The sequence below is a fragment of the Mus caroli genome, chromosome 18, assembly GCF_900094665.2.
Source record: "Mus caroli chromosome 18, CAROLI_EIJ_v1.1, whole genome shotgun sequence".
NCBI lineage: Eukaryota > Metazoa > Chordata > Mammalia > Rodentia > Muridae > Mus > Mus caroli.
This window is the reverse complement of record NC_034587.1, coordinates 8,783,358-8,803,140: the sequence shown is the minus strand read 5'-3', so window position 1 is coordinate 8,803,140 and position 19,783 is coordinate 8,783,358. Positions and strand designations below refer to the sequence as shown.

General features: G+C 45.5%; 1 protein-coding gene across 4 annotated transcripts in view; it reads left to right on the top strand.

The window, feature by feature from the left end:
* The window catches only part of Npc1 (NPC intracellular cholesterol transporter 1), a 46,696-nt gene that overhangs the window by 17,613 nt on the left and 9,300 nt on the right, over positions 1-19,783 (top strand). For 2 of the 4 annotated variants that reach the window (XM_021150652.2, XM_029472285.1), the window contains exons 4-16: positions 427-602; positions 5,315-5,482; positions 6,317-6,566; positions 7,582-7,655; positions 7,993-8,363; positions 9,245-9,471; positions 10,254-10,354; positions 13,991-14,093; positions 16,441-16,630; positions 17,002-17,184; positions 17,822-17,936; positions 19,039-19,166; positions 19,252-19,392. In XM_021150652.2, coding sequence (XP_021006311.1) covers positions 427-602; positions 5,315-5,482; positions 6,317-6,566; positions 7,582-7,655; positions 7,993-8,363; positions 9,245-9,471; positions 10,254-10,354; positions 13,991-14,093; positions 16,441-16,630; positions 17,002-17,184; positions 17,822-17,936; positions 19,039-19,166; positions 19,252-19,392 — 2,227 coding nt within the window. Of the gene's footprint in view, positions 1-426; positions 603-3,166; positions 5,026-5,314; positions 5,483-6,316; positions 6,567-7,581; positions 7,656-7,992; positions 8,364-9,244; positions 9,472-10,253; positions 10,355-13,990; positions 14,094-16,440; positions 16,631-17,001; positions 17,185-17,821; positions 17,937-19,038; positions 19,167-19,251; positions 19,393-19,783 lie in introns of those variants that run through there. The other 2 variants (XM_021150653.2, XM_029472286.1) reach the window with 2 other exon arrangements.

The following is a 19,783-nucleotide window of genomic DNA, read 5'->3' as shown; positions in this document are numbered from 1 at the left end:
ACTTTTGGGATAGCATTGGAAATGTAATTGAAGAAAATATGTAATAAAAATATTAAAAATTAAAAAAAAAAAGAATGTGTGAGTCTAAGGACTGGAGAAATGGCTCCAGTTAAGAGAGCTGCTTTTCCAGAGGACCCAGGTTCAATTCTAAGCTTACAACTGCCTGTAACTCCAGTTCTGTAGCTGTGTCTATCTGACACCCTCACACAGACATACGTGCAAGCAAAACATCAATGCACATAAAATAAAAATAAAATAAAATAAAAAGAATCTGTGGGTCTGGGGAAAAATAGAATTAAACATTTTCTGAGTCTACTATGTTTCATGGTAACTTGTCTCCTCTCAATGAATTTTAAATATTCTGTAGCTATATTACCTTTTTTTAGCTGATAGCTGGTTATAAAATATAATTTACTTTTTCTTTAGATGTCCATCATGTTTTTATAACCTAATGACCCTGTTTTGTGAGCTAACATGTAGCCCACACCAGAGTCAGTTTCTGAATGTGACAGCAACTGAAGATTATTTTGATCCTAAGACACAGGAGAATAAAACAAATGTAAAGGAATTAGAGTACTATGTCGGACAGAGCTTCGCGAATGGTGAGTAAACGTAATTCCTTTTCCTTTTAAAAAGCTGGGTCAGGACATTGGGCTGAGTTATACACCTTTTGTTGTTGTCCTAGCAACTGTGTCCTAGTCACAGTTTCAGGACATTGGTCAGTGTTTTCCTATATTCTGGGACTTGAACTACAACAATTAAAACTGTCTCCTTAAAGTATTTGTTTTAAAACTCGTCTACTGTGGGGGCTGCAGTGATCGTAGCAATTAAGGGTATACACTGCTCTATCAGAGGACCCTCGTTCAGTTCTCAGCACTCATGTCGGGGGCCTTATAACCACAGTTGTAACCTTTGGCCTTGATTCCTCTGGCCTCTGCAGACACCTGCACTTCCATACATATGCCCACACACAGACCCACACACTCAAACAAAATTAAAAAATAACAAAAGTCTTGGGGCTGGAGAGATGACTCAGCCATTAAGAGCACTGGTTGCTCTGCCAAAGGATCTGGGTTCAATTTCCAGCATCCACATGGTAGCTGACAGCCACCTCTAACTCCAGGCCCAGTGGATCCAGTGTCCTCTTTTGGCTGATGCCTTCTTCTGGCCTTAGCAAGCAATAGACGCATAAGGTACACGTACATACATGCTCTCAAAAATAGCCATTCATATAAAAGAAATATAAAATCTCAAGAAAGTAGCAAGTATTTTTAGATTGTTTTCTCAAGTTACCATGTGGAAATTTTTCAGTGTATGCAAGTCTACTTGTGTACATTTTAGTAACCATCCCATCATTGGTTCAGACAGACAAGACTTGCTTTTAACCTCAAGAGACAATAGAAATAAAAACAGTGACAGCAGCCAGGCATGGTGGTGCATGCCTTCAATCTCAGCACTCAGGAGGCAGAGGCAGGCAGATTTCTGAGTTCGAGGCCAGCCTGGTCTACAGAGTGAGTTCTAGGACAGCCAGGGCTACACAGAGGAAACCCTGTCTCGAAAAACAAAACAAAACAAAACAAAAAAATAGTGACAGCAGAGAGAGAAATTTCGATTTGAGAAAATCAGTCATCAAAAGAAAAACAGTTACAAGATGAAGAGCACCCCAATACAGCATGAGGAGCACCCCATACAGCATGAGTGCCCAAGCCAGCTCAGTCAGTCAGCAGGGTCTCGAGGGAGGGAGTGACGATTGACAAGAAAAGGACAATTAGACAAACATTAGAACATGACTCCAGCCAGTGCTGAGGCTGAAGCACCTCTATTTTTTTCCAGTCTGCTTTTATACCATTCTAGGCTCTTGCAGAGAATAGGGTCAGTTCTTAGATCAAAGACAAAGTGATTAAACAAGGCAAAGAACAAAGTCCCCTGAGTCACTGGGTCTGGGGGCTCTCAGGATTACCAAGACAAAAGGGAAGTCCCACATTACTTGATCCTTGCATTCCTATCTGATCTCCTCCCTTGGAGCCCAGTGACAGATTTCTATAAGCAGCACACAGGCTCTCCATACAGATACAGAGCGAGTATCCCCATACAGATGAGACACTCCACCCATCGGTCACCGGAGGAGATCAGAGTCGGGATAAAGAGATCCATCTACTTGCTAGGAAATTATTGAAATCATAGAATTCAAAAAAGAATAAAATACTACAGAAAAGGAACAAATTACAAATGGAAGCGATTGGAACTGAAGACAGAGTAATCATTGAAATGGGCTACAAACCCTAGCAAAGTAGACCTGGCTGAATAAGAAGTGTCTAAGAGCAGTCTAAAAATTAACAGGATCCACCTCCGTTACGCCTGGGCTTATACTCAGAGGACTCCAAATCCCCTGCGAGGTACGTGTGCATCTGTATCCGTTGCTGCCTGGTTCACACGAGCTAGGAACTGGAAGCCACCTTGATGCCCGTCTGTAGATGAGTGGGTGAAGAAAATGTGGTACGCACACACAGTGGAGTTCTCTGCAGCTGTAAAGAAAATCAGAATTTTCAAAAAAAAAAGGTTGGAGGTAGAAAATAGATTAAGCAAAGTGATCCAAAGCTAAAAGGATGAAAAACTGCATGTTCTGTCACCTCTGCAGATCCTAGCTTGTAGCACACACGTATAAATGTGAGTACAGATGTTAAACTAGAATGAAAAGCAAGAGCGGCTAAAAGAGGTGCTGAAGATGAGCTGGGCACAGGAAGGAGACAGCGGGGAGATTACAGGGCCCGGCAGAGGGTTGGAACAGATGAGGGAAGAAGAGAACGTAAACAGAAAGTATGCCTCGGGACTTTAATAAATGGTGCTTAAGTCAATAGTAGGGTCAATAAGATCAGCAAAGTTGTAGGATATTTAATAACTATATTAGTTCTTATTATCACCCATCCAGCCCCCAATAATAGAGTCAGAGTCCAATGGATTTATTTAATCAGCTTTAGCACAATTACTGGGCCATTACCTCTAAACTATTTTTCTATGCTAGACTGGTTATTTCCCAGCTGCACCCCCCATGTTACTTCCTGGTTGAGTCTCACCTTGGTTATTTCTGCTCCATCAGTCTGAGATACACTTCTCTCCCTAGGCCATGTCCCCTCTAACTGAGACTTCTCTCTCCATCTGCTTTTTCCTCTCCCTTGTGGATCCTACCTGCAATCCTCAGCCCAGGAACAGAAGTCCCGCCTACCTCTGCTCTCCCCAGTAATTGGCTGTCAGCCACTTTTATTCAACCAATCAGAGAACACAGGCGAGCATAGTTTGCTGAGCATCATTTGGTGTGCCTGAGAACTTCCTCTAGGCTGCCACCAGGTCTTGGGGGCCAGTATTTAGCATTAGAATACATAGCAGCACCAGACCAACTCCCAACAAAAGACTGATTTAAAAAATAACCCAGCCACATGTGGTCTTACGGGGTTGGAGGCTGAGGAGGCCAGAGGGTCATGAAGTGGAGGGCAACCTAAAGCACATCTGTTGGCTCTCATAACAGCCAACCAAAGAACTTTTAAATCGCTTCATTGGAAATAAGTGCCATTCACCATGTGACACAAATGACAGAATCTTCCAGAAGATGTGATGTAGCAGCCTAAGGAGAGAGTCCTGGATCAGTGCTCCACACAGCTGTATCATTACAAATGAGTGGGGTGGGGGGCTTGGTCAATGGGGCAATAAAACGGATATATTCATCTATATTTTAGTATGTATATTAAAAGTTGTACAGATTAAAAATACCTGAAAATGTATACAAGTAAACATAGGGGTGTTTTTTTCTTTTTTTTTTTATGACTTTTAAGGTAAAATATTTCTTGACAAGAAAAGGCAGAAACCAAAAGTGTTTAAAGTCCAGAACCATCCATGAAATACGCTCCAGTGTGTGTGTCCTCGTGCCATGTCAGGTTGGCACAGAGTAAATTTGTCAGTTCCAGCTCTTTGTAAGGGCATGAAGCAATAGGGAGTCAATAGACTGCCCCTCTTGGCTGCTGTAAACGTTTGAAACCATTTGAAAAACTATTTTGCAATACCTGGTGAAACTGAAGATAAATATGCCATTACCTCAGAGTTTCAGTGTCTCCTTACAGACACTGAACATGTGTGGGCAGAGAGACCCAGAAACTGTGAGCACATGTGGGTGGGGAGCCCCTCCAGGAACCATGAATGGGGAGGGGGCTGAGCACGTCAAGTTCAAATCAAAGTAACTGCTGGAGATGCTGGGGAGGGCGAGCCCACGGGAGCCCTGCCCATCCTGAGAGAATCTTAAGTCAACAGAAAGTTAGCTATAGTTGGGTGGTTTCTTGTCACATGGTCCAGCAGCATGCCTAACTACATATTATGGGATATGTAGTTACGTTTCTGGCATTCAGTAAAGTTTGTTTTTGTTTATTTGGGAGTTTTTGTGTGGGCTTGTGGGTTTTGTTGTTTTTGAGACAGTCTCAGAATTGGCTCCAAACTCAGTATATCCCAAAGGTTGGCCTTGAACTCCTGATCGCTTATCTCTACATTATCTCTACATGCTAGAATCAAAAGCATGCACCCACGAGCCTGGCTCAAAGTTGTTTTTGATTCTGTGTTTTTAAAGATATCCCCTTGGTGTAGCTTTTTTTGCTTGTGGTGTTTTAAAACAGCACACAGAGTAATGAGCTACACGGTGGAATTTTCTTGTTCTTACATATATAGCAATATACTTTGTTCATATTTGCATCCTTACTTCAAAAACCCAGTAAGCTCCACGGGATACATCTTGAAACAAAGGGAAGCATGGGGACTCATGTCATCCTCATACTCTAGGGACTGAGGCAGGAGGATTGAGGGCTCCAAACAGAACACATCAGTGCTTACACACAGGAAAATGTCCTTGCCAGCCAGGATGGAGGCCAAGTGGAATCTGTCCCACCCCTTGTCACACTGGCTAACCTGCCTGTCTGGGGTAAGCAGTGACCGTACAGCTGTGTCCTGGGAGTTTAGGGGAAGGTGATCCCAGGAAGGCTGTCCCAAGTGAGTTGATGTATGTGTGATGCCCTCCTGCTTTGTGGTCTCCGCATGCAGAGCTACCAGGATGAGCATCTCTCTCCTGTACACTGTGGGTGGGGTTCCTCGGAGCTGTTGAGAGCAGTTGGATGCTGTTACCTTTCCTGCTTTGAGTCTCCTTCCCTCCCTGTCTTGCAGTACCCGGGTTCTAACCTGCTGGCTCCTGTGTGCCAGCACAGAGGCCTTCAGTTCCATCTGAGTGGTGAGTTCAAGCCAGCATAACATCTCCATCTTTTCCCTTGGGTTCCTCTTTTAGCGATGTACAATGCCTGCCGTGATGTGGAGGCGCCTTCCAGTAACGAGAAGGCCTTAGGACTCTTGTGTGGGAGGGATGCCCGTGCCTGCAATGCCACCAACTGGATTGAGTACATGTTCAATAAAGACAACGGACAAGCGCCATTTACCATCATTCCCATGTTTTCAGGTAGGAATGGCAGCTCTCAAATTTGCTGAAGTTATTATTTTGCTTTAAAACTCAAGAATCACAGTCAGCTATAGAAATATAAATTCAGAGAGAAAAGTCGGACATGTCCTGCCTGGTTTAACTTGGGAGGGCTGGGTGAGAAAGGAATTGTTCTTAGGGATTGATAGTGTTACTAAAACGTGTGTGTGTGTGTGTGTGTGTGTGTGTGTGTGTGTGTGTGTGTGTGTGAGAAAAGCTGAGACACATCTACTGTGGTATTAGACTACCACAGAGGAGGGACGAAATAGGAAGTAGGAGAGAGAAGTGGAGTGCGAGACCCAGCTGGGCAACTTGGAGCCCCTGCCTTAACAGACAGGGGTGTAGCTAGTGGTTGTTCAACACTCGGAGTGGAAGCCAGACACACTGAGGATCCACCTTATATGGTTGGTGGAAGATCGGGGCACACGCTGTACACAGAGTTGTTGACATCACAGCAGATTAGGGATGGGCAACTTAGCTGAGAGTGCTCGCCTTGGGGCCTTCAGGCTTGCACTGCACAAAACCACCTGTGCTTAGGAGATGCAGGGAAGAGGCAGGAGCTCAGCTATACTGAGCTGCATATGTCCTCGGCCAGCCTGGCCTTCGTAAGACATTGTCAGTACCCACCTCACTCCCCCAAAATCCTAAGAGACAGCAACAGAGCATAATGCGTGGCCACACAGCAGCTCTCTGCCCTGGGTGCTCAGCTGTGCCATGCTGTACCCTTGTTGCTTCCCATTGGGTTTGAATGTGAGCAGATACAAAACTTGGAACGTATTTTCAGAGGTTCTAATTCAGCATTATTTCTTCTTGTAGATCTTTCAATCCTTGGGATGGAGCCCATGAGAAATGCCACCAAAGGCTGCAACGAGTCTATAGATGAGGTCACGGGGCCATGTAGCTGCCAGGACTGTTCCGTCGTCTGTGGCCCCAAGCCCCAGCCCCCACCCCCTCCTATGCCCTGGAGGATCTGGGGCTTGGATGCCATGTATGTCATCATGTGGGTCACCTACGTGGCATTTCTGTTTGTGTTTTTTGGAGCACTGTTGGCAGTGTGGTGCCACAGGTAAGCTGGTTGATTGATTGGTTTTCTTCAAGAGAAGAACAACAAAATTGCCCATGTGGCACCTAAGGCTCGCAAGTGACTTTAGTTAATCCAGACAGGAAGTAAATATCAATATGGGCAACATCCCCTGGATGGCTTGTGCCTACAGCTAGTAAATCAGGTTTTGTTTATATATTTAACCATTTGAAGTAAATTATACCGATGTATTCAAAACGGTGTGTGATTTAAGGCACCTTGTAATAGCCAGTCTGTAAACCACATCTGATCAAAATCTAGTTACATGTATCTTGTTTTAAGGCTCTGTGTGTGTGTGTGTGTGTGTATTTGATCATATGTGTACATGTGTGTGCACATGTGCGCACAAAGGCCAATTTGATCAGTTGCCTTCCATTTTGGCTGCTAATACTGTTTCTCCTTAGGCCCGCCCCTGCTCTCCACTGGTGGGTCCTTTGAATCTGTGCTGTTTGCCCCAGGGTGATGGGGGGGGGGGGGCTTGCCCCTCTCCCTCCTCCACCTCCCTGTCTGTCTTCTTTGAAATTTACTAATGGGCCCCTTCGTCTGCTCACACAGTAGTGTACCTTTTACATTTATCCGCTCTGTGGACTGTGTCCAGGATTGGGGCACTGGAGTTCCTTTCCATTGGTTCCAGTGTTCTTTGGCTGGGCTCCCACCCAGGCTCTTCTCTTCCCCAGGCCTGGCATCCATCATTCTGCTCAAGCCGTTTCTGGTCCCTTTGTTAGACATGGCATTGAGGGGCCCTGTCTGGGCACTGGGGTGCTCATTGCTACTAGAAATAAGTTTTCAAAGGATCTAAAAGTGACTCCTGTGGATTCCAACATGAGGTTACCTGTCAGTGCTTTGTCACCTTAATGCCCTCCTAGATCTTTCTGAGGCTGGTGAGCCCAGGCAGGGAAACTGGCGATGGGACAGGGGACCGAGTGAAGAGTGAGCTACACTGTAACACTGTAACTAAGTCTGCCATCTCTAAGGCACCACCTCTGTGCTTCTGTTTCAGAAGGCGGTACTTTGTGTCTGAGTACACTCCCATTGACAGTAACATCGCCTTTTCTGTGAATAGCAGTGACAAAGGTAGGCATGTTTGCGTAAGTCAGGGGATCCGATTATGTTGGCCTGAGAGCCTGTGTGAGGCAGTACTATTGCTGAGGACGCAGCCATAGTGAAGGCAGACGTAGCACTTGCCTTCTGGCAGTGACTAGGCATCAGTGAGGTACCTGTCATTAAGTAGTTAATGACAGAATTCTGGGCTGAGGGAGGAGTCACAGAAGCCCTGAGGGCAGAGTTGAGTGAAATGAAGTCACCAGAGGGTCTATCCCAAGCAGCCAAGGAGAGCAAGGTAGGCTTTGGGGTTCCCTGTCCACGGCTTTGGGAATGGCTAGTGACCTCCTTTCCTTTCCTCTCCCCCCAGGGGAAGCCTCATGCTGTGACCCACTTGGTGCAGCATTTGATGACTGTCTGAGGCGCATGTTCACAAAGTGGGGGGCTTTCTGTGTCCGAAATCCCACCTGCATCATTTTCTTCTCATTGGCCTTCATCACTGTGTGCTCTTCTGGCCTGGTGTTTGTCCAGGTCACCACCAATCCTGTAGAGCTCTGGTCAGCCCCTCACAGTCAGGCCCGCTTGGAAAAGGAGTACTTTGACAAGCACTTTGGGCCTTTCTTTCGCACGGAGCAGCTTATCATCCAGGCCCCCAACACCAGTGTTCATATCTACGAACCGTACCCCGCAGGAGCCGATGTACCCTTTGGGCCTCCATTGAACAAAGAGATCCTGCACCAGGTAAGCTGCCATTCTGGTCATCGTACCAAGGACATTGGTGATTTGTTCTTTTTATTTCTGTTGTGATAACCAACCTGACCCAAAGCCACATAGGGAAAGAAAGCCTTATATGGCTTAAAGTTGCAGAACACACAGTTTGTCACTAAGGAATGTCAAGCAGGAATGCAAGGCAGGAACTTGAAGGCAGCCTGCTTGCTTTTCCACACAGCGTTACTCCCAGTGTGTTCCAAGGGACTCACATCACGGCCTAACAAGTACAGCAGGAACTGTGAGGTGCTACTTGGTAGTTGTCAGGTAGGCTTATGCTCAGCTAGCTTCCTTACTATAAAGTTTAGGACCACCTGCCTAGGGCATGGTGCTGCCCACAAGGGCATGAGCTATTCTATATTATTAATAATTAAAGACTGTCCCCTACCCATATGCACACAGGCCAATCTGACCAAGGCAATTTTTCAATTTTTCTTCCTAGATAATATTCTCTATCAGAAAATACACACACACCACACACATACACACACACACAAATGGTCACAGGGCAGAGCAAGGCAGGGAGTGGTATTATTGGCAAGGGACAATGTCGAGAAGACTAGAAATTTGATTCAAAGCTGGAGCCTTGCTGGTGGACACTGGAATAGGGTGAGGGGTGATTTTTTTGGTCTCCTGTTCATATATATCATGGAAATGATGTCTCCTTCTCAGACTCTGCAAATCAGACTTCTTCCCCCTGGGGCCTTTGGCTCTCTCCAGCCTGTTGAATACCCTTCCCCAATCCTAGGAAATATCCCCTCCGAGCATCCTTCTCACCCGCGCTCTCGGGCCGTGCTGGTTAGTGAAGGCCAAGGAATGCTTTTCTGGGTTTGCTTACTTTCCAAATCTTTCAGGTTCTGGACTTACAGATCGCCATTGAAAGCATTACCGCATCTTACAACAATGAAACCGTGACACTGCAGGACATTTGTGTGGCCCCTCTCTCTCCATACAACAAGAACTGCACCATTATGAGTGTGTTAAATTACTTCCAGAACAGCCATGCGGTGCTGGACAGCCAAGTAGGCGATGACTTCTTTATCTACGCCGATTACCACACACACTTTCTGTACTGTGTACGGTAAGTGGTGCGGCCGTTCATATGCCCTCTCGGTATTTGAGAACTTCTGTTACTTTGAAAATCAAATCATTTTAATACAATATACTTCAAATATATACTATTATAATTTGATACATGGTGGGGAATGATCTGGACAGAAATACTCAAAGGTTTTATTTTCCTTAGAAGAGCAAAAAAACTGTGTGCTCAGTAAAATACTGCAGTCTGTAACATGCAGGAGTCTTGGATCAGGCTGTGTCTGTAGGTCTGTTTGCTATGCCAAGTATACACATGTCCAGAACCCAGGCTGCAGTGAAGTCGCACATCACATCAGGACGTGAGGGAACACTATCACAAACACATTGGATTCTTTATGTGTTTGGGTTTCTAGTAACTTTGGTAGTTGAAAGTTTACAAACTTTTATTGTTGACGGGTTTTTTTGTGACCCCCCCACATTTATTTGACCCCATGTGGACTCAACAGCCCACAGGTTAAGAGTCTGCCATGTACAACCTCCTCCCAATTCTTCCTTAGAGAGCCAGGTGGGTCTCATGGTGGCCGGCTGCCCCTTCACCCTTCATCCTGTCTATACAACCAGCATCATGTGTTACTGGCCTCACTGCGGTGATAGCTACTCCTGGCTGGTGCCCAGTGACTTGATTTCCTGGGGTGTGCGGCAGTCACACACTGTATTCACTAAGGAACCAGCGTGTACTCAGAGTGTAGATAGGCCATGCATTCTGAGTTTAGGTTGGTGTGATGACTTGGAGGTCCTAATGGTGTGTTTCTGAACTTTTGGCAGGGCTCCCGCCTCCTTGAATGATACGAGTTTGCTCCACGGTCCTTGCCTGGGTACATTTGGAGGACCGGTGTTCCCGTGGCTTGTGTTGGGTGGCTATGATGGTAAGAAGTCCTTGTTCCACAGTGCTGTCCCGGTTCTAGCCTTAGACAGCAAGGGTGCTTACTAAATTCAGAAAATGGGTAGTCTTATTCCCCTATCTATTGAGTCCCCACAATTTCTCCTTTAGCTTTGGATTTTAATTTTATCCTGAATTTTTAAAAAGTGAGCCAGGTGTGGAGGTACGTACCTAATAGACTGACAGCATTCAGGAGGTATAAGCAGGAAGGATTGTTGTTGCGGTAAATCTCCAACCCAAATAAGCCTGAGCAATGAAAACACAACTCAATTAGTATGAATACATGCTGTGCGCCTAGACTGAGCAGATCTGCCACTACACTACCATCTTCCCCCTTACAACTTGCCGTTTCTTCAGGCTAAGTGCTTTTGCTCCACTTTCCTTCTCCTCCTCCTCGGCCATCCTGTCTCTCTCCTTTTCTCCCCAAACCTTCAGCTCCACCTTCCCTCTTTCTCCACCCAACCACCAAGTCTAGCCTTTATTTTATATATTAGTGGAAAGCAGGTTTACAGGGAATCACCTGACTCACTCCTTGTTCGAAGCCCCTCACAGGAGAACAGAATTAGCATCAAACACAATTAGTCCCAGGGCTATCCACAACAGATCGTACATAGTGAGACCAGACAGCGTCTCAACAAAGCAAGGAAGTAACCCACACCAGTCAGGACAGTGGACACCCAGAGTGGAAGGGCTCTGCTGCTCGCTTGCTGCTTCCTGTGGTCCTGCTTTGGGCATAGATCTTGCTAGGTAAACATCTGCCATTGCTGCCAGCCAAACAGGTTTTTCTCCTACTGCTAGAGAGGCCAGATAGCTTTTGTTCCCTCGATCCCTGCCATGGGAGAAGTTGTGATCTGCCTTATAAAAGCTCAGTGTCATATGAAGCTCTTTTTTGCTGGGTAGTGGTGGCTCAAGCCTTGGGAGGCAGAGGCAGAGGCAGAGGCAGAGGCAGAGGCAGAGGCAGGTGGATCTCTGAGTTCTAGGCCAGCCTGGTCCAAAGAGCTAGTTTTAGGTTAGCCAGGGATACAGAGAGAGACCTTATTTGTGTGTAGGGAGCCCTTTCTTATGGGGTGGGAGGGGGTGATGTCAGTACCTGGCCTTCCCACCAGGAAAATGGATCTGGGTTTTTATTCCTTCCATCAGAATAAACTCCAGGAAATCAAAGGTGGGTATGTGAAAAATGAAACTATTAAAGAATTGGAAGAAAACATAAGACAGACTTTTTTTTTTTTAAAAGATTTATTTATTAATTATATGTAAGTACACTGTAGCTGTCTTCAGACACTCCAGAAGAGGGCGCCAGATCTCGTTACAGATGGTTGTGAGCCACCATGTGGTTGCTGGGATTTGAACTCTGGACCTTTGGAAGAGCAGTCAGGTGCTCTTACCCACTGAGCCATCTCACCAGCCCAGGACAGACTTTTAAAAATAATTTTTAAGATGGAGTATGCATTTATAAGCAACAAAGATAACACAAAAGCTACAAAAGGAAAGATTGAATTTGACTAGGATTTTAAAGTCATGTAGTTTGTTTGAAGGCAAGAGGAAAATTCATTTTTAGTACTTTTCTGGCTACAGGGAGCTATTTTTTCTCGATAAAATTTGTTTGCTTCCTTTGGAAAAAATTAAAAGTAAATGGCAGGGGGCCTAGAGAGCTGGCTCGGCGAGTAAGAGCACTGACTGCTCTTCCAGAGGTCCTGAGTTCAAATCCCAGCAACCACATAGAGGCTCACAACCATCTGTAATGGGATCTGATGCCCCCTTCTGGTGCTTCTGAAGACAGCTACAGTGTACTCACATATATAAAATAAATAATTCTTAAAAAAAAAAAGTTAACAAGAAACTGCATACACACACACACACAAACGTATAACTACTTATAACAGACAACATTCTACTATTAATAAAAAAGAGCTGTATGGTGAGGAAGGGGATCAAGTTTTAAAGTACATGGAAGTTAAAAGAAGCAATATAGGTGCTGTGTGCCATGGCACTAACTCGTGTGTGTGTGTGTGTGTGTGTGTGTGTGTGTGTCTCAAGTGGCAGGGTGAGGACAGAGTGCCTGTGTGTGTGTCTCAAGTGGCAGGGTGAGGACAGAGTGCCTGTTTGTGTGTACAGAGGCCAGAGGAGGACCTCAGGTGTCCTGCCCCATCGCTGCCTCCTTTATTCCTTTGAGACAGAGTCTCTCACTGACGCTGGAGCTACGCTGGTGGCCAGCAAGCTCCAGAGATCCTGCTTTCTCCCCACACAATGCTGGGTAATAGGCAGGATGAGTGACCTATTCCCACCTTCTTAGGGGGTTCTGGAGTCCAAACTCAGGTCTTCATGTTTGTATAGCAAGTGTGTCTCACCTGCTAAGCCATCTCTGCAGACCACGGATGCCTTTAGTTATATAAGGAAATACTCACGTTCACCCTTTTTGTGAAGTGCATCTCACTTCTGTCTTTGTACAGAACTGGCATAGGCCAGATCTTGAGAAAACACGGCAAGGGCTGCCTAGTTACTAGACTGGAAGCCCCAGGCAGGAATGGCTAAAACCTGGCCCAAGGTAGGACTCAGTTACTATTTTGTTAAATACAGGATCAAAACTTTGGAAGGAATTTTGACAGAACTTATCAAAAATTATATATGTCCATAGTTTTCACTCAAAGATGACAGGTAAAAATTGATTCTACAGATATGAGATGTATATATTAAAATTTTGTAGGGCCTTTATTTTGTTTGTAATTTTTTAAAACTTGGAAAGATCTCCAGCAGTGAGGACCTGGTTAAATTATCCTGGAATATATGGTACTGCAGAAAAGAGTAAGCACACATTCTGTGTCTTTATAGACAGAGCAGTCTCTTTAAGGCACGATTTTCTGTTTTGAGTTTTATTTTGTGTTTGGAGACAGGACCTTGCTCTGTAGCTCAGGGTGGCCTAGAACTTGGCCAGGTGACCCTGGCTAGCTACAACTTTACCTTCCTTAGTCTCCAAATTCCTGAGGTGTGTGACACAGTAAGTTTATACTGTTGTAGAGCCAATGTTCTTTTGTGAAAGAGGCAAAGGGAGAAGACACACGTGTGTTTGCCTGGTGTGCAGCAAAAGCATCCATAGCCGACTGCTTACCTCTTGAAGAGAACTAAGAATAGAATGAAAATTTGAAATGGATTTGGAAATTTGGAAATTGTACAATGCTCATTTGCCAGGCATGGTAGCACAGGCCTTCGATCGCAGCACTGGGAGGCAGAGGCAGGTGGATCTTTGTGAGTTTGAGGACAGCCAGGGCTATAGAGAGACCCTGTCTGAGATACAGAGAGACTAGAAGAGGATGGATCAGCATGGGGGTGTGGTGGGGGGCGGGGGAGATCATTTAACCCATCATGTGAAATTAATAAGAATACGTAGAAGAAGAAAGTGAACAGGAATTGGTTCTTCTGCTTGTTAGAGTGGAGAGGTCACTCTTTCCTGGATAACGGATGCCAGGATCCTTTGCATTTCTAGCTGAAATAGCACAGACCAGTTCTGTGCCAGCCACTCACTGAGTCAGGAAACCAGAGGCAGCAGTGGAGTGTAAGGCGACTCATGTTTGTCTGACTTTGCATTCTAATACTTGGTTTTTTGATGTCATATTTTGCTTTCCAGATCAGAACTACAACAATGCCACCGCACTTGTGATTACCTTCCCTGTGAATAATTACTACAATGACACAGAGAAGCTCCAGAGGGCCTGGGCCTGGGAGAAAGAGTGAGTCACTCATGGGGCTCGACCTGGGCAGCGCGTGCACTTGCTTGGACCTCACTCTGTATTGCAGCAGAGCTAGGTTCCAGGATCCTTTGCAGTTGGTAGGAGCTATGCTAAAAAGTCTTTGAACAGATTGCCTAGAAGCAGAGGGCTTAAGCAGGCACCCAGGAATACAGAAGTATTGGTAAAGCATACAGGCCGCTCATTTTGAGTATCCCACTTAAGGCCTCAGAGATAGACAGTTTTGATTATGTTAGGATAAATGCTGTTCCCTTTAGCTGCCTGGTGCACCCCGTCTCAGCCTCTCACCCACAGCAGTAGGCAGCCACAGATCTTTTTGTCCTGTGTTATTTTTATGCTGTAAATGTTACGTGAATATGGTTATGTATGGGGATGTTCATGGCTGGCTTACTCTGCATACCATAATGTGTCCAGGTTGTGACATGTCAGCGCTGTACTTCTCATTTTGTCCAAACGCCCCACTGCGTATCACTCTACCTCATCTTTTCCATGCATTTGTCATCCACATCCAGTTGGGGTGCCTGTCTTTTGGCTATCACAGAGAACGGCTCTGTGCGTGTCTGTATACACGTTTTTGGCAGGCGTGGTTTCCTTTCCTTTGGAGATATAGATATCTGTAGGAGTAGAATCACTGCATCTTAGAATAACTCTGCGCTAGCCATCTGAAGACCTGATTGACAATTTCCCACCGTGCGGTGACACCAGTCTGTGCTTGCGTGCTTTATCAGACATCCCAGCTGTCCTGATGGATGACACTGGGTTATGCTTTCTAATTTCCTTTTTGTGTTTTAGACAGTCCTGTGTGGCAGAGGCTGGCCTTGAACTTCTGATCCTCTAGGATTACAGGCGTGCTGCCCCACCATGCCCTGTTCATGCAGTGCTGGGATAGAACCTAGGGCATTGTGCGTGCTCACTCAGTGTTCCACTATGGGAGCAATGGCCTCAGCTCTGTGATTTGCATTTTCTTGATGATTAAAAATTTTAAGCATCTTTTTATAAACTTATTCTCCATATCCTTTGCCCATTTGACTTGGATAATTTGTGCTTCTTCTATTTAGAGTTATAAACTTTTGTTGCATATCCTTAGTAGATACATGATTAGTAGATACATACCCTCACCAGATACATGATTTCAAGATTTTTTTCCTCTATTTCTGTGGTCCCTCCCCTTTGGGTTTTCCTCCCCTTTGGGTTTTTCATTTTGAAGTTCAGTTTCCATCCTTCTGTTGCCTGTGCGTTTGGTGGGTCTATGGCTTGATAGGAGCTTTAGTCTTGTGTATTATTTTGAGAATTTTATAATTTTAAGTCCTCTTATTTTGGCCTTTCAAAGCCAGGCCCCAGCTCGCTAGGCAAACGCTCTGCTGTGGAGCTGGCTGCCCTTGGTTTTTTGAGACCAGGTCCTGCCAGCCTTTAGCGGTCCAGGTCGTTCACTTTTGTCCATGGTGTGAGGTGAGGGTCCGGCTTCATTCTTTGCACACAGCTGCCATCTATGGTTTTAACCATTTGCTAGAAAGATTTTTCCCTCTACTGTTGAGTGGTCATAGTACTTACAGAAGTCAGTCCTTCAGACACGGGTGTCTGTCGTTCTTACTTCTGAGCATTTCTGTCTGTCTGCCCTTGTGCCGGGGTCAGGCTTTCTGGATTACTGTGATAATTTGGAATTAGAAAATGATTTTACTTTGTTCGTCTCAGCACTGTTATGGCTGCTTGGGACCCTAATTGTATGGGAGTTTGGGAAGTAGCTGATCATTTCCTGTAAAGAAATCAGACTGGTCTGACAGATTGTGTTCGACTTAGATGCCCACTTTTTTTGTTCCATGTATATATATATATATATATATATATATATATATATATATNTATATATATATATATATATATATATATATATATATATATTCACATGTGTTCCATTTCAGTCTAACATGGCACTACATGCCAGTGATCCTAGTACGCAGAGACTGAGGCGGAAGGATCACGTTAGCTCAGAAATTCTAGACCAGCTTGGGCACATAGTGAGACGTGTCTCTGAAAACAGGACAGAACAGAACAAAATGAGCCAATTTTAAACACGTTCTAAACTATAAACAACTTCAGGACTGGGGTTATGGCTTTGAGGTTGAGAGCTTGCCTTACAGTGCCCAGGGGCTTGTGTTTTATTCCCAGCACCTCCATCAAGGGTGGGGCAGTCAGCCTGACTGGAGTTCCTGTGCTCTGAGAGCGTCTTGCCTGGGCTCCTGGGCTGGGGCCAAGCAGGCTGGCCTTTGTGTCCTACACTCCTCTAGCCTGTCGTTTTTAATTAAAAATATAAAATGTGCTTGCTCTTTAGGTTTATTAGTTTTGTGAGAAACTACAAGAATCCAAATCTGACCATTTCTTTCACGGCTGAGCGAAGCATCGAAGACGAGCTCAATCGGGAAAGTAACAGTGACGTGTTCACCGTCATCATCAGCTACGTCGTGATGTTTTTGTACATTTCCCTCGCCCTGGGTCACATCCAGAGCTGCAGCAGGCTCCTGGTGAGCATGAGGAGGATGGTAGACGACATGGCTTCTCCCTTCCCTCAGTCAGACCTTCCTCACCAAGTTACCTCTGATGTGGTCTTTCTGTGACATCCTGTTAACTCTATAACTTTGCTGTCTTCTGCGTCTACTTTCTTCACTTCCTAAGGTTTACTTCACATAATTCACACAAACCACTTCCTTTTAAGCCCTCAGTTTTGTCCATTCCAGTACCCAGAAGTGCAGGAACTTTGTTGCTAGGGAGAAACCTACAAGTTTTTCCTGTGTTCCCTCACACTGTGGGTTGTACATTTAACACTTTTAGAGTGAGCCCTGTGACAGGGAGGACAGAAAGCTCTCTGCTGACCTGTGATTTTGTCCCACATCAGGTGGATTCTAAGATCTCGCTGGGCATTGCGGGGATTCTGATCGTGCTGAGCTCGGTGGCCTGCTCGCTGGGCATCTTCAGCTACATGGGGATGCCGCTGACCCTCATCGTCATTGAGGTCATCCCATTCCTGGTGCTGGCTGTCGGGGTAGACAACATCTTCATTCTAGTGCAGACCTACCAGGTAAGCTCGGCATCTTCTCGGGAGCTCGGCGTCTGTCTAAGCACTCAGAGTTGTAAGTGACTGCTCAACACTGCCTATGAGAACACAGCCTTTCCTCCATGTAGCCTTTCCTCCATGGCTCTGGGGCCTCTTTGATTTGATCTGCACACTTGGAACTGAGAATCTCAGCCCTCTCTTATTTAGTGAAGGAGCTACAAAATGAGAACTTGGTATTAGATACCATTGTCACATATGTGCAGTAGGAATTAACACACTTAGGGGAATTCAGGTATTAATGCTACTAAAGTGATTCCTAGCACACAGCAGACACAACAGATTTGCTGGGCTCTGAGACGCTGCTCAAGGCAGTGTCAACATAGTCTGCCATCGTAGGATTTGGTCTGAGTTGTTTGAAGTCCTTGTCTGAGTGGAAACTCAATGACATACAAGTGTCATGTGTTGGTCCATCTTCTTGCAACCCATGTATACCAGGCAGTTGTCTGATAACATGACTCAGTTTTGCGGAGTTTCCCACCTGGTGCCCCATCAGTGATCCATCTCAACTAACGGCATTAATCAGCTGCTGCAGCTACCAGAAGACAGAAACCAGATGGCTCTGCTACTGAGAAATTTTAATAATGCATTTTTTTTCTTTAAGAGAGATGAGCGTCTTCAGGAGGAAACGCTGGATCAGCAGCTGGGCAGGATCCTTGGAGAAGTGGCCCCTACCATGTTCCTTTCATCCTTTTCTGAGACCTCAGCATTTTTCTTTGGTAAATTTACTGTAGATCATACCAGGCCTGTGGCTTGCTGAGTATTTGATTATACCCCTTGTCGCTCCCTTTTGAGAGCTTGCTTCACCCTTGGAGTGTCGCTTGCTGGACCGCAGTGTCTTGGCTGACTGGCAGTGTCTCTGGAGTCAGCTTTTACATCTTCTCTGTCCCAGCACAGTACTGATGCTGGCATAGAGGATGACAGAGACTCGGGCTCTTCTGACATCTCCCCTCGGCAGTGCCATGCAAGCTGGCTTGCAGGATGCTCTGCCTTTGTTTTTACCCAGGCTTTCTCTCCTGAGCATAAACTCCCAGGGGAAACAGGCTTATTAGTGAGCAGAGCTTCTTGGAGTGCTTCAGTACAAGGAGCTATAATGAGCTAGAACAAAAATCCTTGGGGTTCTTTTGTGCAAAGCTGTCACCGAATCATGGTGTTGTCCACCCAGTCTGTCTCCAAAGTGCAGAAAGAGAAAAGTGGCTTGATCCTTGTAGAAACTGAATGAGGCCAGAAATGTGTGCGGAGAAGACAGTCTTCATTGTCTGAGGTCACAGCTGCAGTGCCCATGTGACCGCCAGCTCTTACACGGGCCGTTGTAGGCAGGTTCAGGAGGCTGGCACCATGTCACTTCTTGTTTCTCTGGAGCCCACAGGAAACCTGTGCTCTTTCATGCCTTTGAGAGTCACAGATGCAGGGATGGATACCTTTATACTCTGCTAAGAAAACCAGCAGCTCCTACTGCGCCTCAGGGTCAGGGTGGATTTACAAACTTGGGGGCAGGATGCTGCTGCATCCTGAAGACTGCATACGCCCCATCTAATGTCCCATCTATGGAGAGGCCGACGTCCTCATTTGTTTCAAGGATCATGTCACTGGCCCAGCATCACAAAGGTTTTCCTCTAAAATAATATGGTGAATCTAGATTTTTTTTGTTTAAACTTTATTCTACTATTAAATACTGACAACTTATTACAAATATTTTTGATCCTAAAATGGATCAGTATAATGTGGGTCAAGAGATTTGAAAAGGCACATGTGCACAGGAACATAACCTGAGACCTGTGGTCCTCTGGGTGGCGTGACAGTGCTTTTCTCTCCCTATAGGGGCGCTGTCCTCCATGCCAGCTGTGCACACCTTCTCTCTGTTTGCGGGAATGGCCGTCCTCATTGACTTCCTCCTTCAGATTACCTGCTTTGTGAGCCTGTTGGGGTTAGATATTAAGAGGCAAGAGGTAAGGACAAGGATCTATTTGAGTCTGGAGTCTAGGTGAAGTTGGAGATTGTTTCCATACCCTCCCTTCATCTCTGTGCTCTCAGAAAAACCACCTGGACATCCTGTGCTGTGTCAGAGGCGCTGACGACGGACAAGGCACCCACGCCTCCGAAAGCTACCTGTTTCGCTTCTTCAAAAACTACTTTGCCCCCCTTCTGCTGAAGGACTGGCTGAGGCCAATTGTGGTACGAACTTTTCTGTGGTTTCTCTCTCTACACAGATGCCTTCTGAGAGGCCTAGGAGGGCAATTCCAACAACTGTTAGTACAGTGTGAAAACACAAAGGCAAATCCATACAATAGCAGGGCCCTTTTCTAGCGCAATTTTTAAAAACATTTTTAGTTTGTTTATTTATCTTTTATGTGCCTTGGTGTTTTGTCTGCATGCGTGTCTACAGTCAGTCCTCTCATCTGCTGAGCCATCTCTCCTGCACCTCTAGTGCAGTTGTAAATCAGTCAGCATTGGCAAGAGTTTTGGTAACATTGGGTTTGAGTTGGGGGGTTTTTGTTTTGTTTTTGTGCCCAAACCCTAAGTTTTTGTTTTAAAATAGTCGTAGTTTTGCAGAATGTTGCAAAGA